The 22359-nt window shown below is 44.0% G+C and overlaps 1 protein-coding gene and 1 long non-coding RNA gene across 2 annotated transcripts; both read right to left on the bottom strand.

The window, feature by feature from the left end:
• Window positions 1-299: 299 nt before the first annotated feature.
• Window positions 300-10265, bottom strand: LOC107201108. Its single transcript, XM_033513204.1, has 8 exons — window positions 8343-10265; window positions 6588-6699; window positions 5806-5950; window positions 5017-5130; window positions 4339-4483; window positions 3783-3931; window positions 3188-3327; window positions 300-1838 (listed from the first exon to the last, which is right to left on the bottom strand). Exons 2-8 carry the CDS (start codon window positions 6691-6693, stop codon window positions 1723-1725), a joined length of 915 nt encoding a protein of 304 aa, XP_033369095.1. The 5' UTR covers window positions 6694-6699; window positions 8343-10265; the 3' UTR covers window positions 300-1722.
• Window positions 10266-10492: 227 nt separating this feature from the next.
• LOC117244140 lies at window positions 10493-16735 on the bottom strand. The gene is made up of 3 exons (XR_004496663.1): window positions 13762-16735; window positions 12499-12666; window positions 10493-10798 (listed from the first exon to the last, which is right to left on the bottom strand). It is a non-coding gene; the product is annotated as an uncharacterized LOC117244140 (long non-coding RNA).
• Between the last annotated feature and the right edge of the window lie 5624 nt (window positions 16736-22359).

The following is a 22359-nucleotide window of genomic DNA, read 5'->3' as shown; positions in this document are numbered from 1 at the left end:
TCAACTCTCCCCAGATAGTGAATTGCATTCTTTGATATGGGCATTTGATTCTGGTCATTTGGCCAGCACAGACATGAGGTACAGACACCAAGAAACCTCCTAGAAGGCATTTTTAAGGTCCTGTGGAAAAGCAGTGCAGCTGCCCCAGTCCAGGAGCTGCTTGCAATTCTCTTGTTCAGGAGGATGCAAAACCTTCCCATGCATTAACCGCTGCACAACCTCACAGCAGCTTCTCACCTTGCCTGGACCCCTTAATCCCATGCAAGTGGATTTAATACCTCTGTATTAAAGAAGGCAGCTTATGGAGAGGCTGCTGGGAATTTATTAGCTGGGCCCTTGGAAGGCAGAGCTTATAAAATAGAAACTTAATGAGCAGCGTGCTGGACAAAGGAGTTTAAATCATACCTGGCAGTCTACATCCTCCAACTCTTCATCTCTAAGCCTGATCATCAGTGGAAGCAGCTACATCCATGAGATCCCAGCAAGGGACCAGAATCACTCTGGAACCCTGGGCCTGAGTGAGGTGGGAGCCAGAACAGTTGTTTTAGATGATTTACAGAGTTAGTGGCAGTGGTGGAAATAGCTGATTTATTTGAAAATTAAAAAAAACAAAAAACACAGCAGAATGATGAGAGGAATTGCATTACACTGCTTTTGGTTTTTGCTAAATGTAAACAATAGCACATGTTATTTTAGAATTAAACTTGGTTAATAGTTTTGCAAGATGCTCAACATCTGAAAGCACCTTCCTGGTGCAAAGACTTTCCAGACACCTGTGAGGCACCACCATCTCTTGATTAGGCACAGGAAGGAGAGGCAGTGGTCCAAAAATTCAGTCAATCCAGTTTTAGGCTTCCTAATCCCAACTCAGAAGTGGTGAAGCCACATGAGAAAGCATGTTGGGGTTGAACTCGCTCTACCAGTTCAATTTTTTGTTTTTATTTTTTTAAAACAGGCTTCCTTTGAAGCATCAGGCTTCACCCCACATCAGGTACCAGCTCATCTGTACATCTAGCCTCCTTCCAGAGTAGCCACAAACCCTCCCCCAGTGAGAGATCCAGCCAGCCCAAGCAGTGCACAGCTCAAGGAAAAGCAACACATTTGTGTCAGAAATCTTCAGTCACTCCCCCTTCCCCCTTGAATATCAAACATCAGAGCTGAAACTGCAAAGGTAGATACCAAATTGTAGTATCTGTTCCTGTCACACTGAAGAGAAGCAGGAAAAGGAGCAGTGGCTGCCTGCAGGAGATCTGCTGACAGCACCAGGGCTTGAGGATGCTCAGCACTGATGGCCAAGGGAGTGACAGACCTGCCACTGCTGCCCTGGAATTCCAGGGACAGTTCACTTGGATCTGCACTTCAAAGAAAGTGAGCTACCAAGGAAAGAACCAGAACTGTGTGTGCAAGCCTGCTGGGTGCCTGTTGGCAGCCCTCCTTGCACTGGCAGGAGAAGAGGGCCACAGCCCAGCCATCACAATGGTGCACAGGAGTGCACAGGACCTTTCCCTGAACTTTTCCAGGGTAAAACCAAAGGAAATCAAGACAGGGTTGTGCGTAGCTAATCCGAGAGGATGTGGGAACATTTGCAGACATGAGATATCTGCATATGGAATGGAGTATAAGAGAGAAAAGCACAAGGAAATTGATGTAGGAAGGAGGGACCAGCACATGCCCAATTCTTTTTTCTCCCTTTCAAGTGTTGGCTACAATGTGCCAGAGGTCTCAGGCCACTGTGCCTGATGGACCTCGGGATGCTTCCAGTGGTCTCTTCCAGTGTCTCCATGTGACTAGTCCCAGCCGAACAGCAAACATCAAGCACGTCAGTGCCAGCAGAACAACTGGGGAAAAAACACAGAAGCATGTTGGAGCATAAAAAAGGCATTGCCTCTTGTCATACTTTAGCCCCCAGAACAGGGGGTATTCAGGGAAAGATTAAAAAAACACAATCCCCTGTACAGGATCCATTACCCCCAGAGCTGTCTCTCTCAGAGTTTTACTGCTATGAAGTGAAACTTGTCCAATGCTTCCAGCTCAAGGAATGTCTAAAAAGTTGGAGGCTTCCTGGACACAGGAGTTAAAATACATTACATTAACAAAATACTCCAAGAATAGTTGAACTATATAAAGAAACATGTACTAGTTTGGGAAAAGCACATTCTTGTCTTACCAGCCAAACAAGCTGAACCACTAAGAATGAAGTTTTGCTGGTAAGAAATGTACCTACTGCTGGAACAGAGCTGCCTGCCAGAGACCATGAACACCTCCACATTCCTGGTGGCCACAACCATCAGGAGACGAGCCTCCAGTGCCCCCATGGCTGTGGCAGACAAGCTTTGCCAAGTCCTGCTGGGTGCTTTCAGGCATGATCAGGCTCCAGCTGCACTTAGAGCAAAGGGAACTGTACTGGAGCAGCTCTAACGGTGATGCCAGTCCAGAATTTAGCTTTAGCCACTGGTATGTGGCAGTGGGAAGGCTGGAGGGTGGGAACATGCTCCCTTCTGCTGACCCCTTGGTGGGAATAGGCATCTCAAACTGTTTCAGCAAGATTCAGAGTTCACACAGCTCAGTCCCTTTCACGCCAGCATAAAACTGCTCATAATGGTACAGCTTCTGCCAGACTGTGATTGTACAGAATTTGGACAGCTTAAGCCCTTTTACCACGGATGACTACACTCAAGTCTGCTACAGTGGCTGGCAGCAACCAGATAATCCCAGGAAAACTTGTTAAGGCTAGCCTGAGCTCTGCACAGGAGAGGAGCATGTGCAGGGGTTTGCACTGTGAAGCCCTCTGTGGGTCAGATGCTCATGCCCTGCTCCAAAATGCCCAACAGCACAGGGCCAATGGAAGTCCACAGCCTTCATCCCAGCCCTGCTTTTCCTTTGGCCTGCCCTACGTCCAATGGAGCTGCTGGAGGAGCCAAGTGGGTGATGGAGGATTGCAGGACAAACATATTGCACTGAGAAGTGAACCTGAGACACCACAAGGGTTGGGTTCAGCCCCAAGGCTCATGGGCAATGATTTCTGCTCTGCTCCTTCCTTAGCAAAATAAATACCTTCAAATATGTCCCTAGCTCTGCTTTTAACAAATAATGCTTTTCAAGCTGCAAGTCTTTCTGACCTCAATACAGAGGAAGGATGTGAAGTGTTTACTACTGGCCTTCTTTTAGAGGAGTTAGAAGGATTCACCTATAAAAGCATCGTTGGTCAGTGGGGATGAAAATGAGCCGTTCCTGAACGCGCTGCCAGCCAGAGCTGCTATGACCACTGGGTAGACTGTGAGGTTATAGCGGACATATTTGTCAAGCAAGTAGTTTTCTAGATAAAACCTGTGGGGAGAGAGAGAACAAAGTAAGAACTTTCTCTGTATTTTATTTCCATTCCCTAAGAAAGGAATTAGACAGAGAATGGAGGGTTTTGTGGGCCTAGAGTCCAAACTTTTTCATTTACTAACATTCAAAAAATTAATAAGTAATTTATTTAAGGTAAGTTTAGGAAAAAATAAGGCCATATTTCATATGGTTTCTGTATCACACCCTCACCTGTAAACCTCAGGCCGGTTGGGCTCATGCAAGTCACAAAAACATGATCCTGGCCCACAATGCTTATTGGCATTGGATAAAAGCTCTGCCCAGACTCCCAGTTCATCTGCCATGAATTATAACAGAGGCCTTTCGGTGTTGGGACAGGGACCAAGTGACAAGTGAATTGGAACAGATGGCCACCATTGGTGAGAGGTGGAAGGGGTTTCTGAGGCTCAGTGGGTACCCTTGGTGTGGCTCACCATATCACCAGGCTGAGAGCCAGGATGCTCAGGGAAGCAGTGGTTGCTTTCTCGTTGGGCACGTTCCACTTGTAGATCAGCACAACGGCGAAGTTCAGCAGCGTGGCGATGCTGGTCCACGTCACGTACAGTGCCAGCCCGTTCTGGACCTGCCACGCAGCGCAGCAAGGGGACAAGAGTGACACACAGGTAATGTTTGTTTGTCTTTGGTGACATGCAGGTGTAGTTAAGCCAGCCTTCTGAACCCATCTGCAGGAAAAGTCCCTCAACAGAGAAAAGGTAAAACCTTGGAGTCCCAAGGGGCTCTGGAAATCCAGCCCGGCAGTGTGTTATACTGGTGTTTCAGGAAGTGCAAAAAACAGAGCCCACTCCCAGTTTGTGCCAAGAGATGTAGATGCCTTTCCAGAAGGGTTGTGAGGAACTTTTCTGTGCAGGGCAGGAATACTTCCTTAGCTACGTTCTGCCACTGTATCTTTCCCTCTGATACCTCCAGCACTGCACAGAGGTTGGTTTTTTTACCATTTACCCACAGCACAGCTTCTCAAAAGCCACCTACCAGAATACGGATGAGCCAGAGCTCAGCTTTGTGACCCTTCACAAACCATGAAGAATGGATGCTCAAGGCTCGGTGGGACACAAACAGGCAGGCACATGTGGTAAGAGAGAGGATTGCCAGGAACACCAGGGCTGGAAGGAGGAATCTAGGGCAAAGCACATGTACACACACACAAAAGACATCACATTTTTCTCAGTGGTGTCACAATGCCCTAATTTGTAGCTTTAGTGTTAGGTATTTACTGGCTTTAAGTCGATCAGCCTTTAATAAAGGTAATCACTACATGTAGCCCCTCATTTTGACATATTGCTCTTGCTGTTTTACTCTGTTAATCATGAGGTTGTTTTCCTGACTGCAAGTGATTTCTTCACCTCTTGACAGTGGTGCTCTCATAAGCCCTTGATGTGACCATCATTATGGAAACAATCCAATTAGAAGAACAGTAGCTTTGAGGCAATCTTAGACTTCAGTGACCAGTCTGGCTCATGGGCACGATGACAACATAATGCAAAACCCCCAAACTTTTATGAAGGCTACATTTTGTCCTGGCATAGAGTTTTACAGGTGTGATTAAGTGTTCACACACAGAGGAAAAAAACAAAACATAAAGGAAAAAAAAAGGGCCATGTTAATCCCATCAAGAGTGTTAGAAAGTATTTGTAACAGAGGACAACTTACTCTCGGTCCCACAAAAAGAGCCATCCAACATTGAGGCCATTATTCAGACACCACGCCACATAAAAAGGTACTGGCAGCAAGTCTGGCTTTATGAAGACATATCCAAGCTCATTCCTGCCAGGAAAAAGTGGATATGGAGAAAGGAAAACAATGCACACATTGACCAAACAAACCTTTCTGACCTCATTTTCCTTATATTAGGAGGGACTCTACATTGGAATTAAACACTTTGGTTTAAATCAGACTATTTCTCCTCTGTGTCCTTCTCTGATACAATACAGAAATACCTGTGGCTTTCCCTATCAGGCAGTTATTGATCTCATAGCCCCAGGAAAAGTTCCCAGTCCAGTTCAACAAACCAAGAGACTCCCCAGTGCTGGTTGTTTGATCTCTAACAGGAAGTAAACTCAAAGCATTAGCTCCATAATCCATTAATTTTGCCCCTGTGGATTCTCAGCCTCTAGCAGTGAGTATGGGCAGGTAGTGGATAAATCTGTCAGATTCCCCGAATTGTTGAAAATGTGGCCTCATAGAGGAGTTTACACACTTTGATACCTGTCCACACTTTAGAGAACTTCATGTACATCTCCAAACTGCTTCCCCACTTTGGATGCTGAACATAAGAGATGCTCCAGCCACAGAGCTTCATCATTTCATGTCAAGATAAATGGCAATGAGTTTGCTCTTGCTAGAAACCCCTGAAAGGGAGGTAAGAGACTGAGCTACTCCAAAAGGGAAGAGTCACTGTCCCTTCTCATTTATACTGTAAGCAGTAAATAGGGAAAATACCTTCGGCAGATCCCTGACAAGGCGTAGAGAAGCCAGGCAAGCTGCCAGCCATAGATGACATTCCAGATGAGGAAAGTCCAACCAGCTGGTGTGAAATCAGTGCTGTACTTGTCTGAGATGTTTCCAGGGGTTGTTCTGAACAGACCTGTGGTGGTGAGTGTTATTGCAGGCAAAAGTGTTATTACATCCAGAGGATGGGGAAAGACTGCTGATTTTCCTCAACCTTTAGTCTTCCTCCCTTCCCAGTGGTTCAGGGATGATGAGAGCCTGTCCTTGGTGTAAACCAGCCACAAGCTGCAGTTGGTTTAGACATCCATTATGGGATCACCATCCCTTATTGGGAACACCACACACCTTCCCTCTTACACAGAACCAGAAAAACCAGCTGTTTGTGTAATCCAGAGGGTAGCATGAGGGCAGTTCCTGGCAGATTCAGCCAGGTAGTGTTCACACGCAGCACCACTGTCATCTACAAACCCACAGCAGCAGCCTGAACATCTTCCACCAGGGATACAAGGGTGTGCAAAGACTGCTTTCCAGCCACCACTAGATCCAGGTTCAGTGGGAACATTTACTTGGATTCCAACAGGCTGGATAGAATTCAAGCATTTGGCTGTAATACCTGGAGGATGGCCCCGCTACTTCCACCTTTCACAGAACAAGGTGTATTTGGAGAGTTGATGAGGTAGCAAACACATCTATCCCATCTAAGCCACTTTGTATCATTCCATGATATAAAGCATGAAACCCACCTCTGAACAAAGAAAATTTGCTTGCATTACCTTTGAAAGTCCCAGTGGCATTTCCAGCATTCATTATCACCATGATTGTGAAAGTAGCCAGAGACAGAAACATCACTAAAATCTTCAACTTATGTAGAGCATCCATCTTACTCTGGAACACATTAGAGATATTGTTGGTTTATCCTAAAGGAAGCCTGGGTTGATTCCACATCCCAGAGACTGTTTTAGAAATGATGTTGTAAATTCACAAACTTTAACTGCCAACTTTTATTTATGGAGTTTTCATTAGAACTAAGGTGGCTGTTGCATGGGCTGGGAGCATCTCCATTTGAAGAGATCTCATGAGGTTGAAGAATGGAAATGGGAAGCTTTGGCTCTGCCACCCTCCATTGCAATAGTCATAGCTTAAGTTTGCCTAAGGTTTTCACAAAGGCCTGAATAATTAGCCCACAAAATTAGTTTATCTGGCATCACTGTTGCAGTTTCACTGAAGCAAAAAAACTTACCATTTTTTACCCACTCTAGGAAGCATATATGAAAATGTTGAAGTCCTTGCTTTGCAGCCAAGTGCCTTTTAGTTCAACTTAACTTCTCACATTTACCTCTCTAATCCTATAACTCCGACAAATTAACTTCCTTTCATGGTGGTATTACCTCCTCATCTACTGGCTGCAAATAAGCTTTAAATGCTTTAGCACGTCTCAAGAACTTTATAGACTATAAAACCCACATTCTTCAATTTTTCAAGGTTAGTAAGTAGTGACTTGGGCTTTCCCAAGTGATTTCTGTTAGTCCAGCATTTATTCTATCCCAGAAAATTCAGCGCTAAGAGTAAGCACACATGCACCCAACTATAGGCAACAGCTTTATTTCTCCTCACAGCTCAGCACTTGAGCTGCTTTCTCTCTACAGTGGCACTTCAATGCTTTCCAGGGTTGGCAGGAGCAACAATTGAGTTGTTTCACATTTCTCAGTCTTGAACAATAAATTCCAGTTCCCACTTCAGTGGATTGTTTTATAGTTCCAGGCTTTGTTCACAGAAAGTGCTCCATCCAGACACATCACAAGGAAGTGGGAAAGGAAATTCTGTTTTCTGTGAATCTATACATGTTTGTTTTTTTCCTTTTCACTTCTATCTTAACAGGAAAAAAAACACCCTTTTAAAAAATAAAAATTAAAATCCTATGTGGAAGAAAGCAAGATATGAAATCCCAACTAGATTTATGTCAGCCAAATCACAGAACAAGGTGTTGTCTTCAACAGATACACTGGATTAGCAAATGCTGAAAAGAAAAATCCACTGTTGTACTATTGTGTTGTGCTATTGCATTGTAATATCAGACATATCATTTCTGGCTCAGGAAATAACTGACATGCAGATTTCTAAACACCATGAAAATGTAGGAGAAAAAATCACTGTACACTTGTCAGTAATCAAGGAAAAAATATAAGAATAGGACATTTGCCTGCTCCAAACCAGTACACCGGACTAGATGGTCCTGTGATCTCCCTGTCAGGCCAAAACCCTGTCCTCCCACAGTCCTGTAGTTGACTTCAGCACCACACTTCTTTTTCACTAGCATATTTTGAAGAACCTTGGTTGCACAGCTTCAAAGAAACCCATGCTTGCTTATGGAAGTCTAGGAGGAAAGCCTTATTAAACAGGTCAATAGTTTCACTAGTGTCTCTCACCTCCTACCTCCAGCTTACTGCTTGCAATAAACGTCTGCAACATTTCCTGCCTGCAGTCTCCAGTCACAAACACCCATTAGAAGAATCAGAAATATTACTCACAGCAATCCACACAGGCTTTATGGCAGCGTTTTACAGCTGTGGTTCAGCTACAAGCAGCTCTGGGGAGTCTCCGCCTCCTAACCTTATCTAAAGAGATTTCATACAACTCTCAGCAGATTAATAATCACTTATTATTAAAAGAAAAATGAAAATTCACAGAGGTTAGACATGCTTTCTGCCTGTGTGCTGCTACTGCAGCCTCCAATTGGCTAAAGCCTCCCAAAAACAAGCACTTATGCAAGAGAAATGTGATTACTTAACCAAAGCCTTTTATAACAGCCAGACATTTCGTATAACATTGCATGTTTCCAACTTGTTGGCAGACAGAAGCTAATGAGTGCATGCTCTGGGCTTTTGCCTGCTTTGTCCTTCCCTATCCCTGCCAAGAGGAGGGAAACTGAGCACTTGATGCAAAACACTGCATCTCAAAATCTTAGTGCTCCCGAGTGGGAGATGCTGGCAGAGGGTGCTGGAGAAACAGATTGGATTTGGGGTCTGGGGAAAATGGAGATAAAAATGGCTTGAATTGGAAAGGACCTGAGAGGTCATGTGGCTCCAACAAACCCCCCTGCCATGGGACACCTTCCACTAGACCAGGTTACTCAAAGTCCCATCCAGCCTGGCCCTGAACATTTCCAGGGATAGACACACAGATGTAATACACAGAACAGTTTAGGCTGGAAAAGAACTCTAAGAATCCATAAATAACATAGATCCATAGTCTGGATCCCGTGAGCATCTTCAGATCTTCCTATTGCCCCAGATGGAGATTAAGTCACAAGACATAGAAAGACATAGATTGACATAGAAAAGGCTCCTGCCCCCCAATGCAAGCCCACCCCACAGAAGCAGTGCAAGCTGATCAGTCTCCACCTGTACCTCTGTCTGCTACAGAACCACAATCTCACCACATCCACTCCTTTCATTTTATATTTCTGCTTGTTTCCTCTCAAATTTAAACTTCTATAGCAAATTTAAAATATTCTTCAGCATTGAAATGTTATTTACCTTGTGCAGCCACAGTGGTTACCAAGCAGACAGTCTGGCTGGGAACTGCCCCATGTCAAATATAAAGGCAGTGAATTAACTAGCACCTATCTTCACTCATTGGAAACAACATCATGGGACTGGGAATGAACCCAGCTGGAGCTTCCTTGGCCATGGAGATAGGGGTGGAAAGCCTATATGAACATGGATTTGCCAGCTGTGGGAAGTGCAGGGCATCCAGCCAGCACTGTTGCTGTCTATTTATCAGTGTAGGTGTGAGGTCCACCCTTTGAAGGCATTCTGAGGTCCACCCTGTGGAGGTATTCTGATGTGGAAACCGGTGGTTTAAGTACAATTATTTATTATTAGCCAGATGACATGTTGTGCTCAACACATGGATCAAAAACAAGAGCTGCTTGTGAATAGCATGTTCCTTGAAGAGGACAAAGGCCTGAGCTCACAGCATGGTGGCATTGGCATTTTTCTCTCCTTTTTTCATTTTGTGAATCCCCTAGATATGTTCACAGTGACTCTGCCCATGTCCTAGAAGCTGCTTTCAAGTCACAAGTTTATAAGGACTTGTTGCAGCAAGCATGGGCTGACATACAGGCAGAACCATTACAAACACTGAATGGCCTCTCCTCCTAGTAGATTAAAATCTACAATGCACCTTTTCCCACACTGGACCACGTCTTATCTACAGCCCTCTTATATATACCTAGTGTGTATAGCCATATATATGTCTTTACTCATTACACAGCCCAAATTACCTCAGCATGAGGTCAGACACTACATTTTCATCCCACAAATGAGTGGCCTGAAATTCTTCACTGAATCCAGGCCACTTTGTCATACGTGTGCCTGTTAGGCACAGCTGGTCAGCTAGGTCCATGCTGACCTAAATCTAGGGAAAGTTCTGCATGCAGGAAACACTGGACAAATGGAAAAACCAAAACACCCACCTCCCCCCCTCCACACACCTTGCTGTCCCATGCTCTTGCTGGGTATTCCACAATGCATCTCTTGTTGCAGTGAAACCACTGGAAGCAATGCCACCACAGTGGTGGCCTTGTCTTCTGGCCACACTGTAATCCAGGCAGAAACTTAAAGCCCACCTTCTGGTTTCAGAAGGTTTTGCTATTTTTTAGAATAAATCACAACACAGGCCTTGGATAAAATATTCAAAATAATTTTATCATGCAGCAAAAATCCCCGCAAGTACATTCGTAAAACACAGAGCAATGTACTTAGTGCTTGTAAAGTTATTAAAATTGAACATCTCTTGCTTCACTAGGCTGCACAGCATTCCCAAAAGTGGGAATGCTCAGGACAGCTATAGCTTTAAGATACCAGAGTTAAACTCAAGGGAAGCTTTTATGGAAAGCCCCTACCTTTCTACAGTGTAACTTCTCCGAGAGAACTTTTAGGCTTATTTCTTTGACACAGGTTTGAATATCTTTGCTGGCCTGCTGAGGAAATAAAAATATATTGTCAGAGGGGTGGCAAATGCAGTTGTATTAATTTCCAACAAGAAACGGTTGCTAATGTTTGTATGCACAAAGAAGCACGATACAATCCATGTTTACAAGAAGATGTGTCTTGAAATCCAGATATGCTGCTGGATGAAATCACTGGAACCAATTCCATGACACAGACAGAGCTTGGTACTTTTCAAGACAAGTTGTTTTGAATCAAATATAAGCTTGCATTCATCTGGCTCATGATAGAGAAAAAGTTTCCAACTAACAGTTATTTTACCATCAGGGCAGCTTTCCACTGATAGACAGATAAATACAGACTCCTCCTGTATTTCTAAAAAATCTTTAAAGGATCTACCTTTAGACTCTTCAGAGCCCTCATTTCTTTTAACAGAAGAAGAAAATAAATAGGAATAAAAGCAGCTTTTCAAGAAGGAGAGATCTACCATGCCCATCCCTCCCCATGCACACTCCCTGCAGCACCAAGACATGTTCCACCAGGAGCAGGGCACCTCAGACATCAGCGCACACAGCACAGCAGGACTGGTTGCACCGGGACCACAGCTCCACTGGAAAGCCATGTAAGCATTTACAAGGTGATGATCTAGCATGAGGGGACTTTGTGCTGATATTAATGCCCTGCTGACAAGAGGAAGATTCTATATTTTTTAAAAAATCCTCAACATGAATCCTCTTGCTAGTAGCTGAAATAAAACATTATGAGCACAGACAGTTTGAGTCCCAGAACAGAAAGTGGAAGCCAATTGCTTTCTACATAGAGGTGTCCCTGTGGAGGCCCTGTCCTCAGAATAAACTCATTTTGCACTGTGCAGGAACTGAGAAAAGTTCATCTGTGTGCAGCTCACCCACCTAATGGCACACACTAACATCAGCAGGAAACTCCAGAAAGCAAATCTCAGAAACACCTCCCCAGCAAGGCAGGAGCTCAGGTATTATCATCAATCTGCCAGAGCCTTTTGTTCCCACCAGCAGCAAAGACAGGTTTAAATCCTAAAGATATTCTGTACACTCAGTGCTCCAGTTTAATCCTTACAGTCACTTGCTTTAACTCCAGGCTTTCCCAATGTGCTGGGCAAACTGGCACCCACGAGTCAGCGACCTCATTGGAAATAATTTCCAGGCCAAGTTCAGCAAGTGTTGACAACCAAATATACTAATCTTCTAACAACAGCTCAAGCATCCTAATCCTGCAGTGGGTTAATCTGGGTGCCCTCAATGCCAGGGATTTGCTTTTCCTTGCTGCTAGAAGGGATGGGATTTGGCTGTGCACATTAGGATGGGCACACAACGAAGAGGATCTGTGTTTAGCAATCCCCTTTGGGCATTTTAAGAAGGAAAATCATCTGCTTTTTATTGTTGGAGAGCAAAACAGATCCACCCTTCGGCAGCAGAGAAATATCTCTACATTTGAGGGAATAAGAAGAGTAAGGAACTCACTACCCTCATATTTTTAACTAGACTTTAAACTACCATGCTAAAAATCAATGACTGATCTCCAAGTCTTTTCATTGAACTCTAGATTAAGGATATTATAGCAAACGTTTAAGTAACTCAGACTAAGCCCAGCCCAGTCTTGTGAGAGAAAGAGGGTAAAAGACAATGCACTTCTTTCTTTAAGCTGAACTTCTAAGAAGTAATAAAAACCATTATCCCCAGATGTTCTCACTTACTGGTTAAGCTCTGGCAAGCTTGCCTTCTTCAAAGGCAGCCCAAGAGGCTGCCTGCAGCAGTGTCCAATGTCTGGCAGACAACATCCACAGCATCAGATCAGCAGCAGCAGGAAGGCACAATGAACCAAAAACTCATCTGCACTGAACCCGCCCCTTCAAACAGGATGGCTGTGAAGAGATGAGGAAAACAGCAGAGCTGAGCAGCAATGAACAAAGACACATTTATATGGCTAGATACCTTCAATATCCAATTATAAACCTCTTCACTGCATAAAGGTTATTTTATTCAATCCCATGGCATTACTATCACTCACAGGACTCTTCCATGTCCTCCTCCACCACTGAAGGAATGACAAAACCAAGAGCACTCATTCAGTGTCACTTTTCTGTCCTTATTGATTTTAAGAACACAGACATATTATTCTCCTGGATACCTCATCACTATCACCTGGGAATGGTTCACAAGCATTTAATTGTTTCTCTCCCTACAATTCCATGTCAAAAGCAAAAGCCAGCCCCTTGCATTGGCAGCAGTGGAGTTGTCTCTAAGCCCTCGCTGGCTACAGGTGGCTGTTTTGCAGAGCTCACATGGCTACCAACATGGCCAGGAACAGATAGGAAGGGAGGAAAGGCACCTGGATGGTGGTCACAGCACAAGTTTTTCTTACTTCTGTGGGAGCAGAGAGCTGCTTTCATTTATAGCTGCAGCATCCAGGTCAGCCAGAACCTCTCATGCAGAAAGCCTGCTTGAGAGGAACTCGGGTGGCCTGATTTTCTTTGTGGTGGTTTTTTTTGTGGCACTTTATATGCTTCAATGCAGTAGTGTCACCTATAATTGGCAGCATTCAATGCATCTCTCAAGATGAGCATTTAGGAAATGAGAAACTTTTGGATGGCAGCAGCTTTCCTACAAGAGGGCACCATGAAGATTAAACAGATGACTTCCATTCACAGCAGCTGAGTGCCTCACTTTAGTAGGAATACTACTTTAACATAGCAACTTTGCTATCTAATTATCTAGGTATTTTTTAAAGGCAATTAGGGTTTACATAAAAAGTCATAATATGGCTAGATATATATGGTGCTATATAACACCTCCTACATGAACTATTAGCAGAACTAGAATATTTAGTCTCATGACTGTGGGAAATTAATGGAACAAAACCCATTACAAGACCTTAGAGATAGGGAAGGTGATTTTTTATTAAGAAGATTCCAGTAAGTTGGTCCTACCCACTCCCACTCTCCCATCAACATACTCACATGCACAGGTTTGTATGCATCAATGTGTTCAGGATCAGCCAAGTACAGCAGGAAGCACCGAGGATAACACCACCACTCCCCTGCAACTCTGGGTGGGCTCTTCTTCATTTTTGTATGCATCTTTTGTACCCTTCAGCAGTGGATATGATCATCTTGTGTCTCACCCTCCAAGAGTTTCAGGCAAAACTGAGTCTTTTGTTACCTTTTTTCTGGGCACTTCACAGTTTCTCTGCTGTGGGTCATCATCTTGTCACTTTATCTCTAAAGGCTCTGGTTTGGGGTTTTGTCCTCTGGTTATTTATTTGCATGAAACACATGGTGTGGTTCTGCAGCAATTAATACATGCCACACCTTTAACCCTTCATCTGCTGTTTTTCTGTTGTCTTCAGCCAGGTGTTTCCATTCACATCAGTATTGGTATTTCTGCTGAAAACCTCCACATCAAGCAGGTCTCAACCACGTGAGATCTTGGCACGATTTGGAAGCCGTCAACTTCCTGTGAACCAGGGCAGGGAACAACATGGCAACAAATTACACAGCTTCTGGCTGGCCATACAGAAATGCAGAGGTTGAAAATGTCTGTGTGTTGTGGCAAATTTTAGGCAGCAGTCCCTTTAAGTGATTCTCTTGTTTATTTGCTACCACACAAGCTTCATTCACTTTCCTTCCCACTTCCCTTATCCTTGTTTCTCCATCTGCTCATCTGTCTCAATCTCAGTATTCCATACAATTGCTCCCATTCCCTTTTCCTTAGAGGAAATACAACTTCCAAAGGCCGGTTTCTGCCAGCGTCCACCCTCTCCTCTTCTGCAAAGACGTGCAAAAGTTCTTTCAGACCTATAACTCAACAGAATCATTTGGCTACTTCCTGAACACAAAAATAGCACACCCTTTACTCCATGTTCATCTTCCAGACAAATTTCCAGGCTGCCTCTCTGAACATGGAAGTGTTCAAATAATGAAAAAATTCAGACAAATTTAAGATAAAACATCAGTTCCCTTCTAAATTTAGTCAAAACCATTGAGACCTCTTGTACTGTCACTTGGCAGAAACAAACTAAGCCTGAGGCAAGAAAAAAAAGACAATGGAAAATTGCAGCAACAAGGGAAAACTATAGCCAAAGTGGGAATTTTGGTGAAGTCAGAAGAGAAAAAAGGGAGCTCTAGCAGGAAGAATAAGGAAGTCATAACTGCAAACAATGGTGTAATTTTTGCCTACAGTAAATGCACATGTTACTGAAGACATGCACATCCATATATCCAGATTCTCACTTTGCAGCCTCCCCGGAGTCATGCAGTAGGTGTTTTTATTCCTCCAAGCTGGAGACCAGCTATGCCCATGGAAAGCCAGCTGAACACAATTTACATCTCAAGAAGGTGAAATGCAGTTTCTCACAGAAGCCTTTTTCAACACATGAATGTTCCCAGGCCCTGCCACCCACCACTGGAGCCTGCCTGCTCCTGCAGATGTAGGTGAGGACCTATCCCCAGTGCACCCCAGTGCAGCTGGTGATTTGTGCTAAGCTGTGTTTTGGACCTGAGGTGCCTTATCTTGTCCTTTGGCTTGTTCTTTGAAGGGACTGGAATCCTTCCCTTGGGCAATGTAGAATATTAGAATTGTTTAAGCTGGAAAAGACTGCTAAGAGCATCGAGCCCAAATGTTGACCCAGCACTAAACCACTTTTCCAAGTGCCACATTTACACAACTTTTAAATACATCCAGGGATGATGACTCCACCACTTCTCTGGGCAGGCTATGCCATGGCTGGGCAATGCTTTCAATGAAGAAATGTTTCCAAATATCCAATCTAAACCTCAGAACATCAGAAGCATTCAGAAAGGTCGAAATCACGATCAGCCACCTCTTTCAAAAATGATTAGCAGCAGATTGATGAGGACTGAGACCCCACAAGTGTCAGAATGAGCCAGTAAGAGTCCAAACCCTGTGCAAACTGGAGAGGTTCCTCTTAACATATTTTCCACATATTTCCAAATCTTATGCTCTCTTAGCCCAAACACCCTTCAGGGTTATCATGGTGCTACTTTTTGCAATTCAATCATCAAAGCAGTGTCCGCCCTTCCTCCTTTTCGTCCTTCCTACTAATTAATTTTTAAGTGAAACTTCTGGTGTTAGCAGTTTTGATCTGGTTATTCTGTTGAGGCTTGTCTACAGTCAGAATCCACAAAGCCTCAGTAGTGCCATCACTGCGAGCTCGCTGTCATGCCTGGGAAGCCAGATGAACTATCAGCTCTCTGGATAATAGGACAACATCCTTCTGCATCCCAGCTTCCAAATCAGCCATCAGCACAGGGCTTTGGCAGTCTCACAGACTAAGGCACATAAAGTGGGCCGTGCAAGATGCAGACGACTGACCAGTCAGTCCCCACCCCTCTCTCATCAGCTTGAGAAGCTCAGACACAAGTTGAGGCATATTATGACTCATTTTGTTTGAAAGTTTGTAGAAGTGACAGAGTCAGGTCCTAGAGATAAACACAAGACCATTCTCACCAAGTGTATTTTTTTTTTAAGGACACTAGTTATTACTGCTAAAGAGGTTATTTATAGGCTATATAATCTACCTGTTTGCCACATGGTCCTGAAAAGCTCCTGTGTTAAAACACCAGAAGAACTAAAACCCACCTTGAAAAACTCAGCTGCTGCAAATCAAGGAGAATCAGGGCTTGTGCCAATTGCTGAAAGACTTGCTCTGACCACGAATACTTCCATACAGAACTCACCAACAATGTGAGAAAATGAATATAGGAATTCCACTTTCAAAAATTAGGAAATACACGCTGAAAAGAGCAAACTCAAGCAGCAAAGGTTTGGGGATTTTCCTTTGGGTTTTTTTCACCAACATGAAACTGTCCACACTTTACATGCAGGGTGTTTTTTCTAAATTGGGTTTGAACCACAACAACTCCAGCGTTGTCCTTCCTAACCTGTTCATCCTTTGTGGCAAGTGTAGATCAAACCTACCTGCTACAGTAGTAAAACAGAGTAATAACAACGAGATCCATCATTCATTATGATGAAAGGACTGCCATGGCTGGATCACATTATATCAGTGGAGGCTATAAATCTCCTCCTATTTTACTCCCCACAAAAAGAGCACTTTCGCAATCAGAGAAAGCTGCTGAGCCAGAGATGTGCTCTCAAGGCATGTGAGTGTTCTGCAGGAAAACATCTGTCACTTGGCAGTGTTCACCTGAAAGGAGAGCCCTGGGTGATATGGCACAGAAGTGAAAGCTTTTTTCTGCAATATGCTGTACAACAGAAAGTGAAAGTGTCTGAAAGAAGAAAATTTCAGCTTTACTGGGGGAAGAGCCATCATGATCACTTCATAAAACTCCAAATATTAAAAGCCATTATGCTGTGCTCACACCCTTAGTACACCATACTGAAGAAGCTCTACTTCTAAAGGCTGCTCCACATGCCAGATAAATATTTTATATATCAACTTCTACATCCAACATAAAAGGAAATAAATATGTAAAACCAAACAAAACCCACCAAAGTCCCAGTAGCCTCCCCTACCTGCCCATGAGGAGGAGGCTTTCCAGAGATGCCAGCAGGATCTCTGCAGGTATGGATGGTTTACTCAGACCATTGGATGCACAGCAGCAGAACAGTCCTGTTCAGTCACATTTCTGCCCTCTCAACCATCAGTGTAAATCAGATTTACACCCAGAAGTTAACAGGCCTCTTGAAATAAAAGCCTGGAAAAGAGCTCAGACCATTCCAGAAGGATGAGTGCGAAGCCAAGGCTCCCAACCAGACTATCTAGGGATCTTTGTGTCTTGGATAAGGCTAGAGGTCATTGCTCAAAACTATTCATTCATGGTAGTCACAGACAGCAAGGTTTCACCATCATTCAACACAGTGACTTTCAGAGGAACTATTTCATTCACAGGACTTAGTAAAAGAAACTTTTGGAGACCTTCCTGAGAACAGAACTATAGAAATATAGAAAAAAATTTTAAAAATTACATATATAATGCAATGGGAGGACCTTCTGTTGAAAAAATCCTGGAGGAGACAGTTACTGGAGTGACAAGAAATAGAAGAGTACCAGTAGCATTTATCTATGTCAGGGAGCAGCACTGTGCCATGAAGGGGGACAAGGAGACCCAGCACAGCCTGTGCTCTCACCCACAACACAGTCCCTGAGCAGAGCTGGGTGCTTGTAGCATCTTCTATCAACAGCCCCAGACACAGCAAAGGGGTGGCCCAAGCCCAGGGGTCACCTGGGGGTGCAATCATTGAAGGGGGCTGGAGACAAGCTACTAGACATCCCCTCAAGGGCCCATCCAGACAGCAAAACCAGAGACCAACCCACCTGTGAGGCAGCCAGGGCTGGACTCAGAAAAAGCTGCGGAGTAGAGGGTTGGGTGGAGGTCCCAAATGAGGCAGCTCAGAGCACTTGGGACCCTCTGGGTGCTTTGGGAGTTTGTTGGGGCTTTTTCAGCAGAACCTCAAAGCTGCAGCAGGCCACAGCTGGGAAGCTGGAGGAGCAGCAGGACAGTGTCTCCATGAGGAGAATGGCAGCTGGGAGGTTTATTCCCATGGCACATTGGAGCAGCAGCACACAGAGCTCTGCCTGCTGTGTCAATGAGGGCCACTGACCACTATGGGCCTTTGTTCTTTGCTTTGGTCTGGCTGTCGGGACTGTCAGGGATTATAAACATCAGCACTGCAGATTTTGATGTTGGTGCCAAAAAGCAGAGCAATCAGAAGTTGTGCCTCCTCTTCCTTTCCAATTTAAAGCATTTGAGATAAAAACTAAAAAGCCGCTGGGTATTTTTTAATCACTGCCATTCAAACTTTATTGGAAAAAGCAAATTCACGGACCTAAATGCTCCTTTTTAAGGGCCATCTAAACTCATGCTTGATGGAAGATCTAATTTATCCCTCACTAGTGCCTGCAGACTTTTTTCTCTTGATTTATTTTTTTCCTTGTTTCTTTCACCTGCATACATCCTCATCACTTCTTTTGTCATCAGCATCCCCTTTCCCGGTCCCACCTAACAAGTACTCCCCTTACATAACTGGACTTTTTACAGGGCCTCAGGGCAACCTCTCTCCAAAAAAACCAAGAAGGACGTTCACTGAAAGGGACTGAAGTCAAGTTTCTCTCTTTGCTTCCGGGCTTGGGATGCAACCACAGAAGAGTTTATCTCCAGGGTAGTTAACAGGAAAAATGCCAGCAGGTGGCATTCCAGAATAGCTTCTGGGATCTGCGATGACAGCAAAACCTGAGCTACACCCAGGGCTCCTCTTACAGCTGTTGACATCTGCAGAGTGGAAGGGGATGCAGGAGAGCTGCAGCAGCATCTCCACCCACAGCACCTTTAGGTAATGGCTGCTGCTGCTTCTCTCTCCCTCCCTCCTCCTTCCCTCCAGTCTTCAGGTTGTTTCTCACAAATAAGCACTTTAATGACATTTGTTTTGAAATTTCTCCTTGGAAGAAAGTATCTGGCTGATGGATGAGGCTGCCATCCGAACACTGAGTCAGAGTCTCCACTTCTCTCTTCAAGCACTTGAGTATCTTTAAGTGCCATCTGACCTGAAAGCCCTGGATATAAAATCACACTGGAGAGCCTTCAGTACAAGATACATACACGTACATGCATGCATTTGCATGTAGTAGTGGCTAGTAACCACTTTGGCTCAACCTAGTTAAGACAGCAAGTTTTCAAAGTTTTCTTTGCTCGCCCTTAAGCTTTAGTGGGATAAAAATAACATTGATCAAAGTCACCCCTTGCCACAGCTGTAGCAAGTTCTACTCTCAGCAAAAGCAGGTATTGCCCAGGCTGTGAGCAGCAAGACACCTGCTGGCTGTGCTAAAGCCTGTTATTTCAGCCTGAAGTAGAAATACCCTCTTGTCTTGAAACTGCTGCAACATAGTAAGTCATGAGGAAAATATAGAAAAAGCTTGTTCTGAGCACTTTAACTTGATTTGCCTCCTGGAGTTGGATAAATGGCTTCATGCACACACCAGCATGCCTCAGGAAGCATCAGGAAGCCACAGCCAGTGTAATCTGAAAGCTCTAGGTTACATTTTGACCCAAACAGGAAAGTGATCTCAGTTGTGTAGCAATGAATTCTCCTCATTTGCTGAAACAACTTCTATCACAACCACAGGATACGAAAAACAGGTGGATAAACCTCTGGAGAGCCTGTGGAGATGCCATGAGCACCCTGACTTCCAGAGTTTTTACGACAGCTGGCGGTGCCTAAGGAGGACACAGCACCCAGGCTGTGTAGGCATTGAGGAAAAAGAGAGTTTGAATATTTCTGCCCCAAAGTCAACAAGAAGGGTGAAAGAAAGATCCCTTCCTCTGCTTTGGAACTGTTTATTCAGAACAGAACACTTTAAAGCTATCCTTGTCCGTCATCAGCCTTTTGGGAAAACAATGGCTAAATGTTGCCTTTGAGGAATCAGTGCCTGGCTTATCTCATCTCTGCACCTCCTAGTACAGCCTCTTCTTCCAGGAGCATAGCTCAGTTTTCTGGAACAAGGAGTCTCCCAGTGAATGGCTCAGTGGCCACAGGTCCTGCCTGAGCCTGCATGAACATTCCTGCCATTGGAACAAAAGTGACAGAAGTTGGAAACCAAGAACTCTCAGTTGATGGTGGAGGGTGTGTGTCACTGTGGCTGCATCCTAAACCACCGACTTGGATAAAGCCAGGAGTCCCTGGTTAGCACGGCTGGAGTGGTGGAGCAGCAGAGAGCAGCCAGGTGGGAGATGCCTCAGCAGGTAACTCTTTCCCACAGGAGAACTTTAGGATTATTGGGGAGACAACATTATGACAATCAAACTTGTCTCTCACCCATAGAGCATGCAGACTCCTCATGCCAGGTTGCATTCACTAAATGCCAGACCACAGGCAATAGGTGTATCCCAGAGACACTTCAGCTGGACTTGGGACTGTCTGTGATCTCTGCTTTGACCAGTGGTACTTTTGTCTTAATTATTGCACTGTGGTGTGTACCTGATAGAGGTGGCACTGGGATTCAGGTTCCAGAGGAAGTCAGGAAAACTGGTTTCTGTTCCCATCTCTGCTACTCATTTACTGTATATCCACAAGTAGTTAATTAAGCCTCATCTTTCACCACTTTAGAACTGTGAAAATTACATTTATCTCTCTTTGTGAAGAGAAAGGGCTTGGAGACATTTGAATAAATGCCCTCAAAGAGCCAAGAGTTGTTATAGTTATAATAATCTTGGTCCTCCCTGAATTTTTAAAAGCTCTCCTGTTCTGGTGACTCTGCTTCATAGACAAGGCAGAAAAAACTGGAGTAAAATTACAGAGTGACTCTGTATTCTGCTGTGGGCTCCTTGTGTTCATTTGGCTGAATCCAGCTCACCTCCAGCCTTCTTGTTACCTTGCACAGGTCCCAAGGGAGCTGTCAGTATTGCAGTGATATGACCATCACTGCAAAGTAAATAGGATTTTTTTGTCATGCTGTGATGGTGATTAAAAAAAGCAGCATCATAGCTTTTAACTCCTGAAATAATTCTGGAAAGTACTAAGCTACAGGAATTCTGGTCTTGCATAAGTGACCTTTTTTCAGAACAAGGGGAAAATAAGATCTTACTCTACAAAGGTGTTTAGCACCTTGTTTTTTCTTTAGATGCCTAAATTTCAAATGAAATTGTGAGCTCTAATAAGTAAATAGTTCAAGCATTGCTGATGTTTACAGTGAGGAGCCACTCCAAGATTCATGAGAGACTTCATTTATGATGCCAATGGGGAAATCCTACCCCTTATGCTCTGTATGAGCTTGTTTTCCAGACTTGCAGGGTCCAGGCTTAATTTACTGCCTAAGAATACTCCTGAGGGCTTACAAAGTCTGAGATAGAACTCACTCATTTTGCTGCTAATAGATAGTAAAATGAGAGTAAGCTATAACCTTTATATCAAGAGCAATATTTAATAAATTAAACAACACTGAGGAACAATCCTGGGGACAGGGAGATGACCAGTGTTGTTTAATTCCTTAGAAAAATGGCTGGTTTGACCCAGGCCAAGCAGCAGCCTCCCATATGGAGTCTGAAATTACCACTCCTGCAGGAGTTAGCATGAGGCACAGATCTTCCTTGCTGTTTGCATGTGCCTGTTCAGTGCAGGAAGCTAAAGAAGTTTAAGGTGTGGACAAAAGCCTATAGGATGAGCCCCACCAACCTCAAAAGCTCTGTCTTGCTTTTAGACATAAATAAAGGAGATACATAGCAGAAAGGGTTAATTGTACAGGTCAGATGTGCTGCTCCAGAACTTAAAAGCTCCAAAAGAAGAGGGGAGTGTCTGCATTTGCAAATGTGTGTGAGTCTGTGTGGGTGTGAGTGTAAACATGCACATTCAGGGGGAAAAATCTTTCAAGAAAATCACAGAATATCCGCCACCTTTTTTTACAAGGAAAAGAGATGCCAAGATCTTTGAATTAATTATTCTCTGTGAATCACTCTTGCAGTTAAAAGCCATACCAGCATTTCCAGAAAAACTTTCAGTTCGGTTTATGTAAACAAATTTAAAGAAAACAAACAAACAGACAAGAAAATGTGAAGATAAAAGGCTCGAGATAATAAGATTAA

The sequence above is a fragment of the Parus major genome, chromosome 3, assembly GCF_001522545.3.
Source record: "Parus major isolate Abel chromosome 3, Parus_major1.1, whole genome shotgun sequence".
NCBI classification, from domain to species: Eukaryota; Metazoa; Chordata; class Aves; order Passeriformes; family Paridae; genus Parus; species Parus major.
Note: the sequence above shows the minus strand (reverse complement) of the source record. Positions and strands in the feature narration are given on the sequence as shown.